The sequence below is a fragment of the Garra rufa genome, chromosome 4, assembly GCF_049309525.1.
Source record: "Garra rufa chromosome 4, GarRuf1.0, whole genome shotgun sequence".
In the NCBI taxonomy this organism is placed as follows: domain Eukaryota; kingdom Metazoa; phylum Chordata; class Actinopteri; order Cypriniformes; family Cyprinidae; genus Garra; species Garra rufa.
In genome coordinates, this window is record NC_133364.1 from 10,392,371 (window position 1) to 10,416,461 (window position 24,091).

At 35.7% G+C, this 24,091-nt stretch overlaps 3 protein-coding genes across 6 annotated transcripts in view; 1 reads left to right on the forward strand and 2 right to left on the reverse strand.

The window, feature by feature from the left end:
• chst11 (carbohydrate (chondroitin 4) sulfotransferase 11) overlaps nucleotides 1-3,223 on the reverse strand; it is a 67,606-nt gene extending 64,383 nt beyond the window's left edge. The window contains exon 1 of one of the 2 annotated variants that reach the window (XM_073838616.1): nucleotides 2,803-3,223. In XM_073838616.1, coding sequence (XP_073694717.1) covers nucleotides 2,803-2,905 — 103 coding nt within the window. In that variant the 5' untranslated portion in view covers nucleotides 2,906-3,223. Of the gene's footprint in view, nucleotides 1-2,787 lie in introns of both variants that reach the window. The other variant, XM_073838615.1, reaches the window with a different exon arrangement.
• A 3,337-nt stretch (nucleotides 3,224-6,560) lies between these two features.
• nfyba (nuclear transcription factor Y, beta a) lies at nucleotides 6,561-11,597 on the forward strand. Of its 3 annotated transcripts, none has more exons than XM_073838619.1 (7): nucleotides 6,561-6,614; nucleotides 7,399-7,492; nucleotides 8,463-8,596; nucleotides 9,007-9,204; nucleotides 9,418-9,496; nucleotides 10,553-10,632; nucleotides 11,119-11,597. In XM_073838619.1, the coding sequence occupies exons 2-7, from the start codon at nucleotides 7,399-7,401 to the stop codon at nucleotides 11,149-11,151; spliced, it is 618 nt and encodes a 205-aa protein (XP_073694720.1). In that variant the 5' UTR covers nucleotides 6,561-6,614; the 3' UTR covers nucleotides 11,152-11,597. The 3 variants fall into 3 exon arrangements, with proteins under 3 accessions (XP_073694720.1, XP_073694721.1, XP_073694722.1); XM_073838620.1 differs by lacking the exon at nucleotides 6,561-6,614 and adding an exon at nucleotides 6,634-6,772; XM_073838621.1 differs by lacking the exon at nucleotides 6,561-6,614 and adding an exon at nucleotides 6,855-6,879.
• A 330-nt stretch (nucleotides 11,598-11,927) lies between these two features.
• Nucleotides 11,928-21,219, reverse strand: hcfc2 (host cell factor C2). The gene is made up of 16 exons (XM_073838618.1): nucleotides 20,978-21,219; nucleotides 20,514-20,662; nucleotides 20,266-20,426; nucleotides 19,972-20,180; nucleotides 19,785-19,869; nucleotides 18,146-18,252; nucleotides 17,819-18,046; nucleotides 17,538-17,735; nucleotides 16,820-16,875; nucleotides 16,664-16,721; nucleotides 15,616-15,690; nucleotides 15,502-15,533; nucleotides 15,288-15,419; nucleotides 15,008-15,193; nucleotides 14,643-14,934; nucleotides 11,928-12,821 (listed from the first exon to the last, which is right to left on the reverse strand). Exons 1-16 carry the CDS (start codon nucleotides 21,135-21,137, stop codon nucleotides 12,742-12,744), a joined length of 2,208 nt encoding a protein of 735 aa, XP_073694719.1. The 5' UTR covers nucleotides 21,138-21,219; the 3' UTR covers nucleotides 11,928-12,741.
• Between the last annotated feature and the right edge of the window lie 2,872 nt (nucleotides 21,220-24,091).

Here is a 24,091-nt window from a genome sequence, read left to right on the forward strand (position 1 = left end):
TGTCATCTTTAGCAATAGCCAACAATACATTGTATGGGTCAAAATGATTTTTCTTTTATGCCAAAAATCATTGGGGATATTAAGTAAAGATCATGTTCCATGAAGACATTTTGTGAATTTCCTACCATAAACATATTAAAACTTAATATATGATTAGTAATATGCATTGCTAAGAACTTCATTTGAACAATTTTAAAGGCGATTTTCTCAATATTTCGATTTTTTTGCACCCTCAGATTCCAGATTTTTTAAATAGTTGTATCTCGGCCAAATATTACCTATCCTAACAAACCATGCATCAATGGAAAGCTTATTATCAGCTTTCAGATAATCTCAATTCCAGAAAAATTCACCCTTATGACTGGTTTTGTGGTCCAGGGTCACATGTTTTAGCCAGAAGCAATGGTTTGAAGTTACAAATGTCTTAATTATGAAACTATTTGTGAGCCTGGACCACAAAGCCAGTCATGGAACAGGTATATTTGCAATTTTCATTTGGACTCTCATTCTGACGGCACCCATTCACTCCAGAGGATCCATTGGTGAGCAAGTGATGCAATGCTAAATTTTTCCAAATCTGTTGCATGGTCTGAGGGTGAGCAAGTTATTCCTTTAATCATACACACAGGAGGCCGCGTCACTGTCTGCCCTTTTGATCTTCAACATCATGTGCAGATGTAGAGATGAGTATGCATGAACTCATGAGTTTCCCTGTCTCGTTTCAGGATCCTGTCTGTGTATGACAAAGCTGACATGGGCATTCCAGCGGATTGCTGAGAACCTTCACATGCCGGTGACGCTGATGACTCACCGTTTCCAGAGACATTCCACCGTGCCGGTGACCACAGCGGTTACTCACTACTGCTCTACTACACAGGTTTCATTGTCCTTATCTGGATCTTCCATCCGCAGCACATGGGAATCCCCAAAAAAACTGATGACATGCCACATGCTCTGGTCAAGATGAAGTGATGAACCAAATCGGTGAGCAGGACAATGGAAAAGTCTAACAGACAGGCGCAATTATAAATCCCACACCATCCATCAATACAATTTCCAGATGTGTTCTATGCACAACATATGTGACCCTGGACCACAAAACACAAGTCGCACGGGTATATTTGTAGCAATAGCCAAAAATACATTATATGGGTCAAAATGATGATGATGATGATGATGATGATGATGATAGAATGATGGAACTAATGACAGCTGATTAAGATATTTTGTAAATTTCCCACCGTAAATATATCAAAACTTAATTTTTGATTAGTAATATGCATTGCTAAAGACTTAATTTGGACAACTTTTTAAAGCCGGTTTTCTCAATGTTTAGAATTTTTGCACCCTCAGATTTTCAAATAGTTGTAATATTGTTCTATACTAACAAACCATACATCAATGAAAATCTTATTTATTCAATTTTCAGATTATGTATAAATCTCAATTAAAAATAAATCACCCTTATGACTGGTTTTGTGGTCCAGTGTCACATATTTTAGCCAGAAGCATGGTTTGAAGTTACAAATGTCTTAATGATAGAGTTATTTGTGACAAAAAGCTCCACAAAACCAATCTTAAGTAGCACGGGTATATTTGTAGCAATAGCCAACAATACATTGCATGAGTCAAAATGATCGATTTTTCTTTTATGCCAAAAATCATTAGCATATTAAGTAAGGATCATCTTCCATGAAGACATTTTGTAAATTTCCCACTGTAAATATATCAAAACTTAATTTTTGATTAGTAATATGCATTGCTAAGGACTTCATTTGGACAACTTTAAAGGTGATTTTCTCAATATTTAAAATTTTTTGCACACTCAAATTTCAGGTTTTCAAATAATATTGTTCTATCCTAACAAACCAACAAATACATCAATGGAAAGCTTATTTATTCAACTTTCAGATGATGTATAAATCTCAATTTAAAATAAAAATCACCCTTATGACTGGTTTTGTGGTCCAGTGTCACAGTTTTAGCCAGAAGCAACAAAGTTGCAAATGTCTTAATGATAGAGTTATTTGTGACAAAAAGCTGCACAAAACCAGTCTTAAGTATTACGGGTATATTTGTTGCAATAGCCAACAATACATTGCATGAGTCAAAATGATAGATTTATCTTTTATGCCAAAAATCATTAGGATATTAAGATCTTGTTCCATGGTTTTGTGGTCCAGGGTCACAAATAAGTACTTTGACACAGATATTGTTCAACCAGTCAAGCACATTCTACACAATACACGAGTACTGCACTACATTCAGCGATATATTTTGCTCGACTGAAAATTAAATGGAATTTTGCACGTCCACTTTATTCTTTTATATTCCATTTCACATCAATATAAACAACAGTTATGAACAGCAGCAACAGCAGGGCGAATGTTTGTCAGCTGTGTGTCAGTATTGAAGTATGAATGTTTGTACAGCGTGTCAGCTCTTTGATTCACTACAGTGACTCTACTGTATACCGGCCACCGGAGACAATGACCGACCCTCCACAACAACTAAACAACGGAACCGGGCTCTCGGGCTGTTTTCTATCAGTAGAAGATTAAAAATACATAAAACCGGACGACGTTATTGATAGGCTACAGACAGCTGGAGCTTTGATGTGAGTCAGTACATCATTCACTCTCGCTGCTGCCGATCGATGCGCTCCTTCAAAGAGCTCATTGATTATTAATGACATTCTTCCACACTAAATCAGCATGTCACAGGCTACAAAATGGGAAGAAAAGAGCATCTCAAATCGATTAGGATGAAACCGTCACGAAGTCCTACCTGGTTGGAACATACTTTGGAAATAGAAGATGACCAGAATAAAAGATCCTAAACAAGTGGCCAGCACCATCCGGCAGATCCTACTCATCCTCATGAGGTCCAGTAACGTCTGTTTCATGGCTGGGCACGGAGACACGGAGGGACGGAGGGAGGCTGCCGAGCCCCGTACAGCGGGTCTGTGTTTGATGCTGCTGATGCTCTCGCTGCTGCCGCCTGCGTCCGTGTCTCAAAGATCTCGCGCAGCTCCCCGGAGTGCACTACCTTCCTCCGCACACTAGACTACAGCGGCGAGCGAAACTCCGCCCCCTCGCGCCGCGCGGTGAATGAGCGAGCGCCCACACTCTCAAAATGCTTTCATCTCTATCTCAAAACAGCATCTTTGTTTCCATTTGACTTTTTTCCCATTTCTATTCAAGATTTCGAGCCGCATCTATAATTTCTTCATCAGCAGTTAAAGTCAAAGAGGTCAGAAAGTGCATTTTAAGTTTCTTTAGCATTGCAGTTAAACTGAAGGTTTTTAGTTAGGTTAGTGGTTTGACATTTTTAGAGTGTATACCACTTATATCCATGACCTAGTGTCTCAAACAAGTCTGGCACTGAATTTGATGGTTATTGCTTATGTGAATGTTGCATATGTGGAAAAGGTGTACAATTTCACATAGTAACCACAGGTAATTATTGTAGCTATTGTACTTATTGTAAGTCTGATTCAAACAACATGACAAGGTATATTTATTTGTTTGTTAGTTTATTAATTAATTTATATAATAAAAATGCATTTTAGCTGAAATATAATTTTTTATTTTAATAATAATTTGTACATTGTGCATAATATAAGGTACATGCTATATATATATTTATTTATTAAAGCTGCAATTGCACTCCTTTATATATATAATATTTTTTTGTCATTCGGTTTTATTACAAATATTTTATTTTTTTATATATATAATATTTATTACAGATTTATTACAGATTTATTACAATTACTTTTTTAAAGTTTTTATTTTATTTATATTTTATTTATTATAAAACTGTAATAAAATGACAAAAAATCAAATCAAACTTTATCAAGTCAAAAGTTATAGTGAAAAAATGTGATTAAATTAATAATTTATAATATGTTATTTGATTATGTAGTCATTTGGTTTCCAATATAGTTAGATGATATGAACTGCTGCAGTACAGTAATCTACTGTACTCATTATGCTCATGTATTCATCATGTATTTACAAGAGGAAGTTCATTAGAGTGTGGACTACTGGCCTAAAAATCCCAATCTGCATTACGGGACTGTGGTCAGGTTGGTGGAAATTTTTTTGAGCATGTGCTGGTAAATAATGCAGAAGCTGGAAAGACCAGAAAAAAAACATGTGGAACGTTAAATATATGCCACCAGGGGGTTATTAATATAATTTAAAATCAGTCTTATTCCAGACAGAAAGCCATAAATCAGATAGACAAATAAAATGGAAGCATTTAAATACAGAAAATTGAAAAACAGATTTAGGCAAACAGTGTTCAGTCGATGTCCCCCTGTGGTGAAGTGTGCATTTGCAACATGAAGCCAATCACAATGGCAGAAATGACTTTTGAGATTCAGAGAAGCTAATCAATGGTAAGTCTAATAGAATGTTAATTACATATTAACAAGATTATCAGAGGCATAAATGTCTCGACATAATCTTCAAAGTTTCTTGGCTGAGTGCAGAAGTTTTTGTGGCAATTCCAAATTGAAAATTAAGTCTTAATTTATATGGATATAAACTGCCGCAACATTTCCTCCTCAATAATATAATTATGCATTCATGCTCCACAGCATTCAGTGCTGACTGAAGCAGAAACGTTTAAAATTCATGAGTGATTTCGCATTCTGGACCTGCTGATTAGAGGCACTTTCTGAGGTGTCCATTCCCAAGAGGAAGCACTCAGGGAATTAGGCAAGATTTACAAGGTCATGGTGTTGATGTCCTATGAGACCCTGTGTGGGGAAGAGAGGAGAGTTTTTACTGTACTGCCAGAAATTACAGCATAAAAAGTATTCTGGGAAACTCCGGGTAAATGCAGTTATTTGTGGTCAGCCCGTGACTGTAAGTGTAGCTTTTGTGCCAGTTTAGACTAAATATGCAGCCAGGATAGGGGTGAAGTAGTGTTATATTTTTATTTGACTGTAAGAAATTAGTTAAAGCCATTACTGTACACACTAACGAGGAAATTACACTGCCCTAAGTACTAAAATGCATTTAACATAATTCTCTTTTCTCTACACTCAGGTCAAGGATGCATGTCAGGGTTTTGTAATTAGATTTTAATTTTTTTTAGCTGCCTGTGATTAAACTGCTACTCTTAGGAAAGGTTTGCTTCTTTGTATGAGCATCTGGTAAAATACTCTTACTAAAATGCAGTCAGATAAAAATAAATAAATGCTTCATTGTGCAATTAATGTTTTTTAACTAAGAGTTTTCTGCTCATCAAGGCTGTTTATTTGATTAAAAATACAGAAAAAAACAGTAATATTGTGAAATATTATTGCAATTCAAAACAGTGGTTTTCCATTTTAATATACTTTAAATATATATATTTTTTTTGTGGTGCAAAGCTGAATTTTCAGCATCATTACTGTAGTCATAAGTGTCACACGATCCTTCAGAAATCATTCTAATATGCTGATTTATTATCAATGTTGGAAACAGTTGTGCTGCTAAATGTTTTTTTTTTTTGCAATCTGTGATACTTTTTCAGGATTCTTTGATCTTTTTTAGCAGTCTTTACTATCACTTTTTATCAATTTAACACATCCCTGCTGAATAAAAGTATTAATTTCTTTAAAAGAAAAAAGAAATAAATTTACTGACTGCAATCTTTAAACAGTTGTGTATTGTTACAAAATATGTCTTATTTTAAATAAACACTGTTTTTTAACGTTTTATTCATCAAAGAATCCTTAAGAAACCATCACAGGTTCTAAAAAAATATGAAGAAGCTGTTTCCAACATTGATAATAAATAAGCATATTAAATAGATATGATTTCTGAAGGATATTTTGACACTGGAGACTGGAGTAATGATGCTGAAAATTCAGCTTTGCATCAAAGGAATAAATTCTATTTTAAAGTATATTAAAATAAAAAAAAAACACTATTTCTTATATTGCAATAATATTACAGTTTTTCTGTATTTTTAATCAAAAAGCAGCCTTAAACATTACAAATCTTACTGATCCTGAGCTTTTGAACAGCTGTGTGTTTGTCATCATTTTGAACATATGGCACTTTTAGAGTAATGAAGCATCACCTAGATGCATTATTCACTCACAAGTGAAAATATGAAGCAAATAATGCAGAAAACGAAATGATTCACGGTTTATGATGATAAACAATCACTGCATTTGAATGTGAAACTCACCTCATTAGTTTCTTTTGTCAAATTGAGCTTTAGCACCATTAATCTTTACCTGGGGAAGGAAAAGGAAATCAGAGGAAATTAGAGGGCAGTGTGTATAGGATTTCCACCTATTTCCATAAAATTAATTTATATGATAATCACCCATGTAGGCTCACATGCGTAATGAGTATGGATCTAATCATGCCATCAAACTAAATAAAGGGAACATGATGGGGAAAAACAACGTTTTAATGATTAAGGTCAATAAAAGAGCATTTTAACCTGATTTGAACACAAATATGTCGATAAATGTAACATTCTGTTTGTTTAAGTTCCAGCGCGCCCCCTGGTGACCGACATACGCGCGTGCACAAGCGCGGGCACAAACTGACGCGCGCAGCTCCATTTCCGTCCAATCAAGTTGCAGCGCGAGCGCGAGTCAGGTTTGTATTTGTGGCTCCGGTCAAATGATCCGCTTCAGCTGTAATTCTCGTGTTAAACGGGTAGAAAGGACCGATACCGGCAGGTTTTTACAAGTTTTACCAGGCCGAAGCAGCCGTTAAATGCAGGAAGTCTTAAAAGATTGAATGTTTAAGGATGGGTAAGGGATTATTTGAGTGGAGAATATGGAGGCTACATGCAAGCGAGGCCCCGAAGCCACATTTAACCACATTTAATAAACAGCTAGTTTAATTATAAAAGAATACAGTTAAGTTCTGGTTAAATTGTCCAAATTGTTCATAAATGATTGAGTTCTTTGTGTTAAATATGTGTGATGCGTTAGCTTGAGCTGGTACGATGCTAACCTGCTAGCTCACTATCAAAACAAAGGCTGACAGAGATAGGTTACACATTTAAATAATTATATAACCATTTATTAACTATATTAATAACATATTTAGAGCCACGTTTGACTTATTTATTTTACTATTTGCTTAAAAGTTGAAAAATTGTTTCTTTTCTAGCTTGTATATTACGATTTTTGTTGATTTGACGACTTGTTTTTTGTTTCTCTTTTGTAATTGTGCTTTTTGTTCATCTTTGGATATAAAACGTCTGCTAAATGTGTACATGTTTTTTGATTAATGTAATATGATTATTCTGTGTTATTATTAATATTTTTATTTAATTTTTTACTCTGGCGAGCTGTTTAATTGTGTTGGGTCATGTAAAAAGCTGTAATTGAAATATAAATCTGAACCTTTGTTGTCCTGTTTGTGTTTTTAGATGGACGGAGACGGCAGCACCACAGATACTACTCAGTTAGGAATAACTGGAGAGTATATGACCGGAGGGACATATGTCTTACAGACCCAGGATGGTATGGAGATGACGTCACCAGAAATCATTAATCTTTGTTAGAGATATTGATGAAAATGGTTATTATGAGATTGAGAAGTCTAATGTTTACATACACCTTGCAGAATTGCAAAATGTTATTTTACCAAAATAAGAAGGATCATACAAGATGCATGTTATTTTTTTATTTAGTACTGACCTGAATAAGATATCTCATATAAAAGATGTTTACATATAGTCCACAAGAGAAAAACAATAGTTGAATTTATAAAAGTGACCTTGTTCAAAAGTTAAACTGTCTGCCGTTCTTGAGAAAAATCCCACAAATTAAGCATTTTTCAGCTTTTTTGTTTTCAACAATGACTATGATTTTGAGATCCATCTTTTCACACTGAGGACAACTGAGGGACTCTTATGCAACTATTACAGAAGGTTCAAACACTCACTGATGCTCCAGACGGAAGCTGTAGATTCTTAAGGGTAGTACTACATGAAAAAAAAAAAGAAGATATTTAGGCAAAATAAGAAAAATGTTCACAACGTCATTTCATTCACCCTCTAGCTCTTAATGCATTGTTTAAATGCTGAAAACCCAAATCATTTGTGGGACCTGAAGGATTTTTCAGAAGAACAGCATGCAGTTTAACTGTCCAGGACAAATAAGGGATTCATGAGCAACTATCACTAAACAAAAAAATGCACAGATGTGAATCTTTCAGGTAACAACACAGTTTTAAGAATCAATTGTATGTAAACTTTTGAACAAGGTCATTTTTTTTAATAAATTGAACTATTATTTTCTCTTGTGGACTGTATGTAAACATTTTATGTGAAATACCTTATAAAGATTCATACTAAATAAATAACGTGCATTTTGTATGATCCTTCTTATTTTGCTCAAATAATTCACATTTTGTAGATTCTGCAAGGTTTAAGTAAACTTTTGACTTCAACTGTAAGTCCATTGTCTTTTTTTTTTTTCCTTTGTGCAGATGATGGAGATGAAAGTTTCAATGACCATGAGGATGGCAACGGCAGCAAAGACCATTTCCGAGAGCAAGACATCTACCTTCCCATCGCAAATGTTGCCCGCATTATGAAGAATGCCATCCCACAGACTGGAAAGGTAATATCACCGAATTTTAAAATGTTTTCAGGTATAAAGAACTGTTTTGAAAATATTTCATTAGCTAGAAAGGGTTGTTTTTGAAAGCAATCTATTCACCTTATTTTTCAATGTGGAAGTAAGCCGTTTTTTGTGAATGTGTGAGGCTTCCTTTTCCTTATCCACTGTTGGGAAATAGTGCAGTAAATGGTAAAACTGTTTGCACTACAAACCAGTGTGTTCATAATTAAGCTAATACATTAAAATAATATTGTAAAACACACTAGTTTGCAATATCAAGCAGCAAAACAAGCTGTTTTGTACAGTTCAAAATAGCTGGAAGCAAATGAGACGGAAAGCCTTGCACATTGTTTGTATAAAATCTTATGTATGAGTAACCTTGATTGCTTCTGTCAACTTTTCAATTGCAGATAGCAAAGGATGCAAAAGAGTGTGTGCAGGAGTGTGTGAGTGAGTTCATCAGCTTCATCACATCTGAGGCCAGCGAGAGATGCCATCAAGAGAAGCGCAAGACCATAAACGGAGAGGACATCCTGTTTGCTATGTCCACTCTGGGTTTTGATATGTACGTGGAGCCACTTAAACTCTACCTGCAGAAGTTCAGAGAGGTATTAGTCACTCACTCACTCAATCACATATGCAAAATGGACAATAAATTGCATCATGGTCTAAAAACACCAGTATGAAGGATTGTAGAGAACTGTCTGTTTGAGAAAGGCATTGCTTGCACTCACGAAGTAGAATTGCATGTGTCATCGTGAATATCACTTCTAGAGCACAAATTGTGGTTAGAAGTGAAGTAACATTTTTGTGTTTCCAAGGCAATGAAGGGTGAGAAAGGCATCAATCCGGTTACAGTCAACGAAGGCCTTGGAGAAGAGCTTACAGATGACAGTTTCAGTAAGTGCAAAACTCTTTCGTGCGTCTTATATAGGTCATTCTACAAAGTCAGTGTCAGAAATATCCCAAGGTACACATTTCTAGTAATTGTGCAGTTAAAAGGGCAGTTCACTTTATGAACAAAAATGTACAGATAATTTACTCTCCCCCTTGTCACCCAAGATGTTCATGTCTGTCTGTCTTCTGTAGTAAAGAAATTGTTTTTTGAGGAAAACAATAAAGTGGACTTCTATGGTTCCCCTGAGTTTGAACTTTCAAAATGCAGTTTAAATGCAGCTTCAAAGGGCTCTAAACCATCCCAGCCAAGGAAGAAGGAATTCTGTTGTATGACAGTTAGGGTATATTGAAAAACTAATTTTCTCCTCCAACTTCAGAATTGCCCTACATCGCTGTTTTTCCTTTTTTTGGTAAATATTTTCATATTTACTTTGTAAACACTGGGTTGGTGCTAAAGCAGTAATGTAGGAAGATTTTGAAGTTTGAGGAGAAAATTCGTTTTTCGACATACCCTAACTGTCATGAACCGGCAAGATGAGCATTTGAGGTTAAAAAGGATATAAGGTTTTTTAGAAGACAAGACCCTTCTTCCTCGGCTGGGAACATTTTGAGCCCTTTGAGGCTGCATTTAAACTGCATTTTGGAAGTTCAAACTCAGGGGTACCATAGAAGTCCACTTTATGGAGAGAAATCCTGAAACGTTTACTGTAAGCTTACTGATATTTTAAATATTATTGTGGGTTTCAATAGAGAATAGAAGGACTTTAGTAAACATCTAAGATTAGAATACTTAAATGCTATTTAAATGTTTTTTTCTTTTGTTGTTGTTGTGGGACAGAAGTTTGCACCAATTCTGTAGAATGGCCCATATATTCTTTTTTTTAGCTTATTTCATGCATGTGAGTTGACACAAAAAAAGACATCTAAACTCTTTACCAAGTGCCTTGTTTGGAACATTTGATGCAGTTGAAACATACAGCACTATTCTATTGCTTGTTTATAGCTGTTAGTGTTTTAAAATGTTTCATCATGATTTAATGTTATGTTTTTAACTTGCAGCCGGTCAGTTGCCTGCAGGACTGATCACTGCAGATGGCCAACAACAGAACGTCATGGTATACACCACTTCATACCAGCAGGTTAGTATGTAAACCAACCCATGTTAGCCTACATATGTGACCCTGCACCACAAAACCAGTCTTAAGTAGCACGGATATATTTGTAGCACTAGCCAAAAATACAATGTATGGGTCAAAATGATTGATTTTTCTTTTATGCCAAAAATCATTGATATTAAGTAAAGATTATGTTCCATGAAGATGGCTTGTAAGTTTCCTACCATAAATATATCAAAACTTAATTTTTGATTAGTAATATGCATTGCACCCTCAGATTCCAGATTTTCAAATATTCCAGCCAAATATTGCCCTAAGGAACCATACATCAATGCAAAGCTTATTTATTCAGCTTTTATTTATATGATCAATCTCGGTTTGAAAAAATTACCCTTTTAACTGGTTTTGTGGTCCAGGGTGCTATGTATGACTAAATATTCCTGATGACACTGAACCATTTACTGTTGTATGCTCAGTATTTATACCATCTCTCTTTTTCTGCTCCTTTAGATCCCTGGCGTTCAGCAGATACAATTCTCATGACCGAAGACTGGCCCGACTATATGTAGTAGCCTGTCCAGTGTCCAGACAGACTTATCTCTTGCCTTGAAGTTTTCAGGTCAGTGCTGGAAGACCAAGAGAGATGCCTGGTTACCAGAGCAGGAACAAAAGTGCCTGTTGCCAGGAGGCTGATTTGATCTAATGTGATGTCTTGTAATTCATTCAGTATTATATTTAGGCCAGTTTGTTTTGATTGGTCTGCTTGGTATAGGCCACACCAAATTATGTCTTTTTTTGGGGGGTTCCTTGTATTTAACAATTTTTAAAGTTTGGGATGGGGGAGTGGGAAGATAGAAAGGGCCGTATTGCCAATTAACATTCCCAGAATTAAGGGAATTCTCATTTGATATGACATTTGATCTTAATTAACCTATTGAACTGACATTGTTATGCTGATTCTTTGAATAAAAAAGTAATCTGTCTTTGTTTGAATGTTGTTTAAATGCTTTTAAAAAAAGTCAACAATGAACATAAAAAAACAGACTAAAAAGAACATATGTATGCATGTTTCCAACGGAATTTTATTGCAATAATTAGTCTACACCACAACTCTTAAGCATAGTATATGCCAAAAAATGTTTTATATTTGACCGAAATGTTGTGGAACCAAAAAAAAAAGTTACAAAATAAAATTCCAAGATGATCAAATTATTTTGTGATCAAGAACTGGTTGTGGTGCATCACATTCCTGACAAACAGATGTGTTTTAAGAGCACAATTACTCTTTGTAGTTCTCTAGGTTAGTGACATGCTAATGGAACATAACACTGATATAATCTCTAATGTACAACTGCATAAGCAATTCTACAAATGGGATATTAAATCCCCCCCAGGAGACGGATTATGCTAATTGCACAGGGTAAATGTTATGTTTAAGCCAAATTGCTGAATTTACGCTTTTATTGCAAAATGTAGGTTTAATATGTCCTAGTAACCGTTTTTGTAATCGAAACAAATCTATATAATTTTCTGAATTGTTCTATATCTGTTTAAATGGTACTGTAATTCTCCTCCAGTTATGCTATAAAAGTCAGTAAGAGTAAGAACTGAAAGGATAACGGCTTAAATAAAAAAAATAAAGGGAGCTCTGGTGGTTATAGCTCTTCATGTTAAAACTACTGGCAATTATGCAGTTCCTAAAAATACAGGAGCTTATTTTAAGAAACGTACATGCAGTTTAAGATATGGGGAAGTAACTTACTTTCCACAAAAGGAAAAAATTTTGCTCACAAAAAACAGTAATAGGGATTTGGCGATTAAAAAAAAAAGCTAGCTGTAGTTATAACAGTCTATAATAAAAATAAATGTATGAACTCATTAAAAAAGTGTTAAATGTACATTTCACAGTGATAATGACCTTTTTGACTGATAGTGGTAAATCTAAAACTTACAGTATAAACGATAACGTGATATCAAAATGTAGAAAAACACAGTGGACTGAGATCAGTCATCGAAGGGGTTAAATTAAAATGGCAAGGCTTTGTGGAAAAATGAAGAGTGTGCAATGCAGTCCTGAAGTATTAGAGCTTCGGCAGTCAGTGCAGCAGACTCCGACCCATCAGGGGTGAGAGTTCATCTGCAGGTGGTGTCAGGCTCTGCTGCTGGAGGACTGGAGTCTGCCTGCGACACTGACGATTTCAGCTTACTCGTGTCTGTAGGACGACAAATAAAGCAGTTAGGACCAGACTGTATATTGCATTTGAAAATATTGCAGCATACATTAAAGGAATAGTTTACTTCCAGAATACAATTTTTTTTCTGATAATTTACTCATCCCCATGTCATCCAAGATGTTCATGTCTGTCTATCTTCAGTTTTTTCTCCATATTGGAGCCAATGTTGAAGGTTAATTGCATTTTCAATGAAGCTTCAAAGCGCTCTAAATGATCCCAGCTGAGGAATAAGAGTCTTATCTAAGAAAAATGCAAATGCTCATCTTGCACTAGCATTACATAGTCACGTTGGAAAAGTCACGTTCGGTTAGTTCTTCGTCTGTGTTTTTGTGGTTAAAAGTTTTTAATAGTATATTAAGTATACTAGTTAATTTTTAGTAGAAAATGACAGATCGTTTCACTAGATAAGACCCTTATTCCTTGGCTGGGAACGTGTAGAGCCCTTTAAAGCTGCACTTAAACTGCAATTTGGACCTTCAACCTGTTGGGTCCCATTGAAATCCACTATATGGAGAAAAATCCTGGATTATTTTCCTCAAAAACTTTAATTTTTATTTTTCGACTGAAGAAAGAAAGACATGAACATCTTGAATGACAAAAATGTAAATTATCAGGACATTTATATTCTGGAAGTGAACTAATCCTTTACCCCCGGTTTCACAGACAAGGCTTAAGCCTAGTCCAAGACTAAAATGTAAGTCTGAGCTGTTTCAACTGAAACAAAATTGCACTGATTGATCTTAAAATATATCAGTGCCTTTGTTTTGTCTCAAGATGCACACCTGTAATGTTTTTTTTTCCAAGCATGTTTAAAAAAAATGACTTAAATGTCCTAATTGAACTATGGCCTAATCCTGGCTTAGTCTAAGCCCTGTCTGTGAAACCGGGCCTAAATGTTCAGAAGAAAGGAATTAAAGAAATTAATATATTTATTTAACATGAAATTTATCCAAAGGGACAGTAAAGATGTTGTATCGTATGTTGTAAAAGATTAAATAAAATAAACCATTATTTTAAATTATAATAATATTTCACAATATTATTTACTGTATTTTTGGTCAAATACTTGGCCAACATTAACATCATCAGCAATGCCATAATAAAGGTAAGTTGGCTTTTAAATAATTCTTTAATTATTAAAGTTATGTTTGGCGTGTTTAGAGTTTAAATGACATAATTGCCGTTTTTCTGCAAGCAACCCTGAAAAAATATCACTTTGCAAATGTGATCATGGATAACAAAACCAGAAATAAGGGTAAATCTTTTGAAATTAAGATTTATAGATCATCTGAAAGCTGAATAAATAAGCTTTCTATTGATGTATGGTTTGTTAGGACAATATTTGGCTGAGATACAACTATTTGAAAATCTGCAATCTGAGGGCACCAAAAAATATATATATATTTATTTAAAAAATTGCCTTTGAAGTTGTCCAAATGAAGTTCTTAGCAATGCATATTACTAATCAAAACTTAAGTTTTGATATATTTACGGTAGGAAATTTACAAAATTTCTTCATAGAACATTAGAACATAATTAATATCCTAATGATTTTTGCTATACAAGACAAATTTATCATTTTGACCCATACAATGTATTTGTGGCTATTGCTACAAACATACCCGTGCTACTTAAGACTGGTTTTGTGGCCCACAGTCACAAATGTGTTTCACAGCTGTCGCATAAAAACCAAAGGCTATTTGAATATGAGACATTCAGTACAGGACAGGACCAGGAACATCAACACAGGGAAAAATGAAGATGCACTCATAAATCAAAGCTTTAGAAGTTCTTGCACACCTTGCAGCCAGCGGATCTGAGTAGCTGGACCGTATCCCTGCTCGTTCTTGGCAGCGATTCGGAAGACGACAGCAGGCCGTGCCGAGCAGTCGATGTGCGCGTTGCTCAGCTGGCTTTCACTGACTGTGCATGAGGTCTTGGTACCACGGTAGATTCGGATGAAGGCCAGCTCACCAGGTCGCTCCACACTATTCCCTCGACTCTTCCTGACAGCCAAGTACATGGAATACTCTGTGATCTTCCCAGATGGAGAGGTGGGAGGCTCCCAGGTGATATGCACTGAATCTTTATCCTGAAATCATGACATAGCATCTAAACATCTTTGTTCGCGAAATGTTTTTGATCACTGAGAAAACTGATTGTACCTTGTTGATTTTCACTGCAGAGGGTGCTCCAGGAAACCCAGGCTGGCAGGTTTTAAACTCACTGAGGGGACTGAAGTCGCCCAGGCCACGGGTGTTCAGTCCGGCCACCCTGAATTTATACGTGACTCCTGATGCCAATTCCTGCTTCTCACGATCCTTAAAACAGTGAAGACCTGGCAACGTCCACTGTCGGACAGAAGCGGTAATGTAAAACAAACTGACACGACTGGAAACTCTTACAATTAGGTGTGGGAGGACCAAACCAGTACAACAGACAAACCTCACTCTCGGATGAGTTTCGACCAGACAGGGTTGTTGCCATGTCACCATCCTCAGAAGGCAGGAAGTAGTGTGTAACCTCACAATACAGTGTTTTAAACACACCAACATCAAACCACACAGAGCCCTCAGACTGTAAGAACAGCGGGAAAAATGTGACAGTGTATTTATAAGAGGTTTACAGCCATATACAGAAAAACACTGTAACATACTACCTGTTGGGATGGTTTTGGAGAAATGTCTTGTTCTGTGAATGAGAATATAAACGGTAAGAATGGAAAACTATAGTAGCAGTTGATCCAATTTCAACAGGAAGTGTGTGGTCTTACCTTTCTGGCACTGAGATGTGCTATTCAGCTTACCAGTCTTATTCACGTCTGACGTCACGGAAACACCTTCTTGATCTTTGATTATGCACATTAAAAATACATCATTAGGTCTATATATGTGATCCTGGACCACAAAACCAGTGATAAGTAGCTCGGGTATATTTGTAGCAATTGACAAATATACACTGTATGGGTCAAAATGATACATTTTTCTTTTATGCCAAAAATCATTAGGATATTAAGTAATGATCATGTTCCATGAAGATATTTTGTACATTTCCTACAGTAAATATATCAAATCTTAATTTTTAATTAGTAATATGCATTGCTACGAACTTCATTTTGACAACTTTAAAGGTGATTTTCTCAATATTTAGATTTTATTGCACACTCAGATTGCAGATTTTCAAATAGTTGTATCTCGACCAAATATTGTCCTATCCTAACAAACCATACATCAATGGAAAGCTTATTTATTTGGCTTGAGATGATGTATGAATCTCAATTTAAAAACAATTGACCCTTATGACTGGTTTTGTGGTCCAGGGTCACAAATGCGAATGAACCTCTATGTATCACAGAAAGACCAAAAGTAAGAATGCAAGACTTAAAGGGATGGTTCGGAGTAGAATTGACTTCATTGCTATGCACAAACATTTATGGAGATAGAGTTTTTCGAATCGGCTAAAACGTGTTTTTAAAACACTCATGGTGGACTTACAAATGTGCTGATGCAGCATTTTGTGAGTACATAACCTATTTACACTACTGCACAAGTTTGGTAAGATTACTTGCACATTTAGTGGTGCAATTTACGAGATACATCACATGTACCATTCACTCCTGTAACAAGCAATTCGAAAAACTCTAAAAAACTAATATCTCCATAAATGTTTGACTAAGGTAAAAAAAACTTTGGATGGGGTATTTACAGGGGCTTCGGAGTGCATAGCAATGAAGTCAATTCTACTCCGAACCATCCCTTTAAAATAAACATGCATATTAGAATAGACATGAGAATCAGAGTTTGCTTCGCTGCCTTTGTCACCTTTTGGTTGGACATCTTTCCCGTCCTCACCCGGTTCTTTTGGCCTCAAAATGCATTCCTGAAATTAGAAAGGTCCTCTGAGATTAAAAAATATAATGTATAGGTATATTAAAAGTAAAATCTTATATAAAATCCAGTAAAATGCAGAAATCTGACCTGTGATGAAGATTCTCTCTCTCTTTTAACTTTGATATCAGCACCTGGCTGGGAGTCTAGACAGAATATTAATATAAATAAAATATATTAAATTATAAATATACACAGGCTTCATACACTTTTTTCCTAAATTAAATTAAAATTAAATTCTAATTTGTATAACATATAATAAGAAATGTTGTTTTATGCAGCATGATTTACTCTTATTTTTGTAAGTGTAAAATCTTTGTATTTTTCAGAAATCCCAATTTATCCCAAATCCAAGTTCTTGCAGTATTGACAAGATCTTATCTACTGTATGTCAATCTTGTATGTCAACCAGCTATTTATTATTAAAAGGATAGTTCACCCAAAAATGAAAATTCTGACGTTTACTCACCCTCATGTCTTTCCAAACCCGTAAGACTTTCGTTCATCTTCGAAACACAAATTAAGATATTTTTGATGAAATCCGAGAACTTTCTGAACCTGCATAGACAGCAATGCAACTGACATGTTCAAGGCCCAGAAAGGTAGTAAGGACATCATTTCATCCAAAATATATTAATTTGTGTTCCGAAGATGAACGAAAGTCTTGTGTGTTTGGAACAACATGAGGGTGAGTAATTAATGACAGAATTTTAATTTCTGGGTGAACTATCCCTTTGACTTCACACATTTATATCAGATTAATTTGCAAAACAGCATCACTGAATACCAAATGTTTAAGTTGTAATACCTTTTTGTACAGATTCCTTTCTGTCAGTGTCTTGTGGCGGAGTTGGTGTGGACTTTGGATCACCGGAAGCAGATTGAGATGTGATCGGCTGCAGTTGTAGCAAATAGCATTCAGCTGCAGGTAGGGGCCGCCAGGCAACATGCAGCATTTTAATTGTGGACTTAACAAGGAACACAGCACCAGGAGTGGAAGGCCTCTCTACACACAACAAATAACACCTTGTTGATTTAAATATTCAGATGTAAGCGTTGATTTAATGACCGTTGTCCTTTGTCGCTTACCTGTTTCCAGGTACCACAGATCTTTGCAGCACACCTGGTAGTTATTGTACTTTTTGTATCCATCTCGCCCACTCCAGACATACAAACGAGTGCCGACGGTTACTGCGCAGTGTCCAGCTCGTGCTTTGGGCCATTGTGCATTACCCTCTTCCTGTTCATCCAACTGTTCATCTGAAGTCAATCCCTGCTGGCGTTCCTCCGGTGTCAAGTCATGCCATGTCATTGTGTCTACAGTAAGCAAATTGCACCAAGAGAAAACACGTCACGTTGTTAAAGCAGTTCTAAGATTATCTAGTTGCAGGAAAGATGTAAGATTCTTGATCATACCAAGGTTTAGCATGGAAAGAGAGTCAGTGCAGACCCACTTGACTCCATCAGTAGAGAGAGCATCCTCTGCCTCTCCAACAGGAACCCAGCCTCCAAACACATATAACCTACAACGAGAAGATAAAGAAGAAGAGACAGTGAGGAAAAATGAAGACTGTGGGAGGTAAGACAATATACAGGACTTCGGAGTAACCGTTCTGACTGTAGAACCATCACTGAACATCTTGACTTTGTTGAAAAGTGAATTTGAGAGAGGAAATGGACAATAGAGCTGTTCGGTCATGATGGCAATATCTAGGCAAACCCAAGAGGCTAATTCACCTCTAATGGATTTCTGATGGGTTTTTAGAATGGCAGTTTTGTTAACGTTACTTGAAGAGCCTTTCACATTTTGCTCTACAATATAAATTACACTCAATCATTTCTCAAGTGGGAATTTTGAAAGCATTATGACATGACGCCCTGCATCATATTTGCTGGATGAAATCCAGTACTTGTTTCTTACTAAAGTGGTGCTGATTTCAATAATAGTGCCTGTTTTTTTACTAGAATGTCACACTTCATCACCAAATATGCTTTTTATGTAGCATTTTTTTTGCTTTTGACAACAATTTGTATGGTGAAGAAGTCTTGTATTATCCCTTCATTAGCAGAGGAACTGCCACAAACACATGATTCCTGTTTTCCACTAAGCCAGGTTATAATTGTTATTTAAATTCTTACCTGATTTTCACATGTTCAAAAGTTTACATACACTCGATTCTTAATACTGTGCTAATACCTGAATGATCCACAGCTTTTTTTAGTGATAGTTCATGAGTCTCTTGTTTGTCCTGAACAGTTAAACTGCCCACTGTTCATCAGAGAAATCCTTCAGGTCCCACAAATTTTTTTTTTTTTTTTTCAGCATTTTTCATTGGTTTTTTCAGCATTGTGTTTTCGAACCCTTTCCAACAATGACTGTATGATTTGGAGATTCATCTTTTCATACTGAGGGACTCATATGCAACTATTACACAAGGTTCAAACACTCACTGATGCTCTAGGAGGAAAAACTATGCATTAAGAGCAGGGGGTGAAAACTTTTGAAGGGAATGAGAATGTGTACATTTTTCTTATTTTGCCTAAATATCTTTTTTTTTTTTTTTCATTTAGTACTGCCCTTCAGAAGCTACAGAAGATACTTACATGTTTCCCAGAAAACTAAATAATTACAAATTTACATGAGCTTCAAAAAGTTTTCACCCCTGGCCCTTAATGCATGGCTTTTCCTTCTGGAGCATGAGTGAGCATTTGAACCTTCTGTAATAGTTGCATATGAGTGCCTCAGTTGTCCTCAGTGTGAAAAGATGGATCTCAGAATCATACAGTCATTGTTGGAAAGGGTTCAAATACACAAAAATGCTGAAAAACAAAAGAATTTCAGGAAAAACTAAAAGAATTAAGAAAAACCTGAAAGTTTGTATTGATATTTCCGAACTCAGCATTATCGAAATAGCTAATATAATTAAATAATATTAGGCCCTTTTTTGCAAATCTGCAAATCTTGAAGGGCTTTCTTATCATTCTGGTTTCTAGACCACAAACTGAACAGCTATCTACAGTAAATCTACTCAAAAAAAAAAGGCTGTGGCATTACCGGTTTCCAATCACATTGGAGGTGTGCAAACTCCTGGGTAGTGGCAGTTGACCTCTGATTAGAGGTAATGACCAAGTCATAGTCTCTGAAATTAATGAAAACATCAGCTTAAACCAACTTAACTAATATAAAATGAGACAGAGATCATACAGCTCTATTATTTTGATAAATATGAACAAGAACTTACCAATGTCTAGCTGCCACAAATCATTCAGTCTGTGCCCACACATGCCCCCAAATATATACAGCTTTGGTGCACTTCCACCCTTGCCGCAATACACCACAGAGCTATGGGATTCTCTGGCTGATGGGCCTCCCCCTTTGGTTTCAGGAATGTTCCAGCCCTTAACTCCGGATTGAACCTGCAGCTCCAGCTCATAGAAGTCATCTAAATACCTGCATAGAGACACAATCCATCTGAGTATGTATGTGTTTTTGAGTTTGACATGATGTAATTTACATGTAATGTAAATTTGCACACCGTGGTACATTGCCATTTGGGTCTTCGCTGTCATTGGCCATTCCACCAAAAAGATAACACTTATTAGCATGAAGAATGAAGCTGTGGCCAATCCGTGGGCATGGAAGTGATGCGTTCCTTGGTGGGCGGGGCTTCAGTTTCTTCCACAACCATCGACTGGCCTGAAAGAAGAGATATGAAATATGAGATACGCTGTGTGCACTACCATCATGCTTTTAGGTATCAACTGAGCTACATTAAATGCTCACCTGCAGTTCATAGAGGCTGTTGGTATACTGGCCGAACTCAACCATTCCTCCAAAAACCAGGATCCGTGTGCCTTCACAAACAAAGCCATGAGCTGCACAGCCAGGTGGGATATCGCCTCTCACTGCTGGCAGGAACCACTGCCTGGTCACTAAAACAAATAGGTTTTGCAACTTACACTGTGTACATCAGCATTGAATATGACTTTCAAATGTAGAATTTCTAACTATTTTAATGCACATGAACATCAGCATTATTTATTTAGTTAACATGAAAACATAATAGAGTTTAGTGGCAATTCTAACTATTTTAATGTATATTAACCAATGATTTGTTACAGTAATTCAGCGCTTTCATTGCTGGGAACTACATGCAATCTAAAATCACATGTCTATGTGTTTTTATAAACTATGCATCCATTGCACCATGTAGTATTGATGCATTTGGTGTCTATTTAGTGCCCTACCCGAGTTATAAACATGCAGATTGGTCGCTATTCCCTCGTTTCCACCTCCAAACACAACCACCAGCTCCCGTATGGCCACGGCCCGGTGCCCGTGCCTCGCCCTCGGGACAGGTCCAGCGTAAGACCGCACTCTTTTCCATATGGGACCCTTATTTATCATAATAAGTTATCGGTATTCACATAAATTAGATTTTGCACAGATGCATGGAGTAAACGCGGACTACATGCAAACAGTTCGTAGCGCTTCCCCATGCGTGAAAAAGCGTCTGTGATTGGCTCAACCCCTATCACGTGACCAAAAAGCGGCGCACTTTCGATAAATCAGAGTCGTTTGTAGTTCTTAGGCTCCTCCCTTCTTTTAAGCGAATACAGTAAATAAGCCCCGAGGACAGTAAAAGTAATTCATTGCATAAAATAAAAAAAAAGAAATGCTACATTTAAAATAATCGACTTAAACGGATGTGTGTAATTATACAATTCTAATTACAGTTAAAATTATATCAAATATGAAATATATTGTTTATAAAATATAGTGGAATGGAGTCATGAAAACAAAAAATAGGTATAATAAATTATTAAATGTTAAATATTTAGATAAATAGTCTATACATTACAACTAGTGCTGTTCAAACGATTAATCACGATTAATTCCATCCAAAATAATAGTTTTTGTTTATATAATATATGTGTGTGTACCGTGCATATTTATTATGTCTAAATAAAGACATAATAAATATATTATAACTACACACACACACACACACACACAGTGTACATACTGAAAATATGTATTCACATGTACATGCATATATTTATATTAATTTATATTCTATATAAATATATTTAATATATAAACATAACATATTTTTTTCTTAAATATATACATGCATTTGTGTGTATTTACATAATTACAGTACACACAAATTATGTAAACCAAAACTTTTATTCTATCCATAGGTTCCATGTGACGTCACTGTAGTTTATCGCCGCCATTTTTGTGTCCGCGCTACCTGTTTCAGTCTATGGTCACAGCAGCCGCAACTACCAGAGGAAGATCAACAAAACTCCCAGACTGTTCACAACAAGTATACAATATGCCCGGGATATGTTGTTCAGTTAGCTGTAAAAACAGTCATCAGAAAAAAAAAACTAACAACAGTTTTATTAGATCTCAGCAGTGCTCGAAGTGGGTCGGTATGCATATAGCGTACCGGTGTCATTCACGCAGGTGCTTTCCAAAGCAGGGTTTTTTTTTTCGGCACAATAAAAGTACTGGAATAATAATTAAATATTGACTAAGATTGTGAATCAGTACATTATAACGAAAATAATGCCTTAAAATGAAAAGAAACATTTTTTTTGCGATTACATCATTTTGAACCGATCAACTCGTAAGTCCAAAGATTTAGTAAACAAGAAAGCATTCAAAGAGCAAGTTCAAAACAGTGCTAATGCAGAGAATAGTGACTTACAGTACATCCAGATGCCGTAAATTATTTGTTTTCATTTGGCTTAAGAGCAAGAGTGTTTTATAGTTGAAGGTGTTTTAGATTAGGCTATGCGGTGTTTAGTGAATTATGAAAATTAAATAATAAACGCTAAACTATTGTACTACATAGCGTTCGTCATTGCAACGCCTGCAGTAAAGTATATACATGTAAAAGGGTTCTCAAAAATAATCATATTTGTTTTGCTAAAACTATTTATGTACAATTACTCTAAAAATGATTTGTCATACAAAAATGGCACACAAGTTACACACAAACCATCGTCCCAAGTAAATGGTACCATTGTGAATTGTGACTGGCTGCACAAGTGGTGTAATAAACTAAATTAAACTAAAATGTTATTGCAGCCATATAGCTTGAATGAATAAAAATGCATATTTTAAATAAAGAAATCTCATGCTTTTGGTGCTTGAATTTGTGCTTCAATAATGAGATCCAGTTTTAGGAATACACAAGACGTGAAAGACGTCTTCCCTCAGGTATATTTTATGTTTTCTTGGCTTGCTGGATGTTGCGCTTATGCTCAATAATCTCATTTTTTTGCATTCGCCAAAACTAATTTGCCGACATCTAAGCGCGGACTGTGGGAATTAGTGCCGTCAGCGCGAGTCCCGTTCGCTGTGAAGTAAGTTAGTGACCAGCCGGCAGAGGATTCTTCAAGGTGTTAAAGCCTTCATCGAGCGACTACGTTCACAACAATTTACACTTTTTGTCCTAAACATACAATCAAGTCAAACACACAGTGTGGGAAGTAGTAGTAAAAAGTAATTTCTTATTTCAATTTATTATTAAATCTCATTGAGATGCGCTGTGTCTGTTGTCATATCGGACACAAACATGGCGGCGAGCATAGCGGAAGTGACGTCTTTGGTACCCATGAATATGTGATTAATCGCGATTAATCGTTGCCCAGCGCTACAACATTAATATGTTCTTGTAGTGTAGCAAATGACTGCGGTTGACATTAAACAAATAAAAAACGCTTAAAGAATATTATCTACAATGTAATAATTGTTTATTTTGTGAAATTTGAAAATGCTAGTATGGAAGCTATCAGTGGCAATCTTATATTTATTTTTAACCAACAACCTAAAGAGCAAATAAAATATAATAATTTGGTTTCAAAGGCAATATTCATCTACTGTCCATTAACTGTGTTCAAGTTGTAATATCTCATGTGAAACCTAGAGGTCAGCAAAAGTCTGTATGAGGATTCGGGATTTTCAGAGGCATAGCAAATGAGGAATGATTTTACAGACACGCCATAAACGTGTCTCACTCAAGTTTATGTCAGTAGCAATAGCCAAAAATACATTGTATGGGTCATTGTATTTTTTTAATGCCAAAAATCATTAGGATATTAAGTAAAGGTTATGTTCCATGAAGATATTTTTCTTCATTTGGACAACTTTAAAGGCAATTTTCTCAATATTTAGATTTTTTGCAACCTCAGATTCCAGATTTTCCTATCCTAACAAACCACACATTAATGAAAAGCTTATTTATTCAGCTTTTTAGATGATGTATACATTTCAATTTCAATTGACTCTTATAACTAGTTTTGTGGTCCAGGGTCACAATTGTTCCGTGATGTAGTATTAAATCA

Excerpts from the sequence above, each read along its gene's own strand:
- nfyba (XM_073838619.1), top strand. The coding sequence starts at position 7,399 with ATGGACGGAGACGGCAGCACCACAGATACTACTCAGTTAGGAATAACT. Across the intron at positions 7,493-8,462 it reads TGTCTTACAGACCCAGGATG|ATGATGGAGATGAAAGTTTC; the intron begins GTATGGAGATGA and ends TCCTTTGTGCAG. Across the intron at positions 9,205-9,417 it reads ACCTGCAGAAGTTCAGAGAG|GCAATGAAGGGTGAGAAAGG; the intron begins GTATTAGTCACT and ends TGTGTTTCCAAG.
- hcfc2 (XM_073838618.1), bottom strand. The coding sequence starts at position 21,137 with ATGATAAATAAGGGTCCCATATGGAAAAGAGTGCGGTCTTACGCTGGA. Across the intron at positions 16,722-16,819 it reads AGAGAGAATCTTCATCACAG|GAATGCATTTTGAGGCCAAA; the intron begins GTCAGATTTCTG and ends TTCTAATTTCAG. Across the intron at positions 15,534-15,615 it reads CACATCTCAGTGCCAGAAAG|AACAAGACATTTCTCCAAAA; the intron begins GTAAGACCACAC and ends TCTCATTCACAG.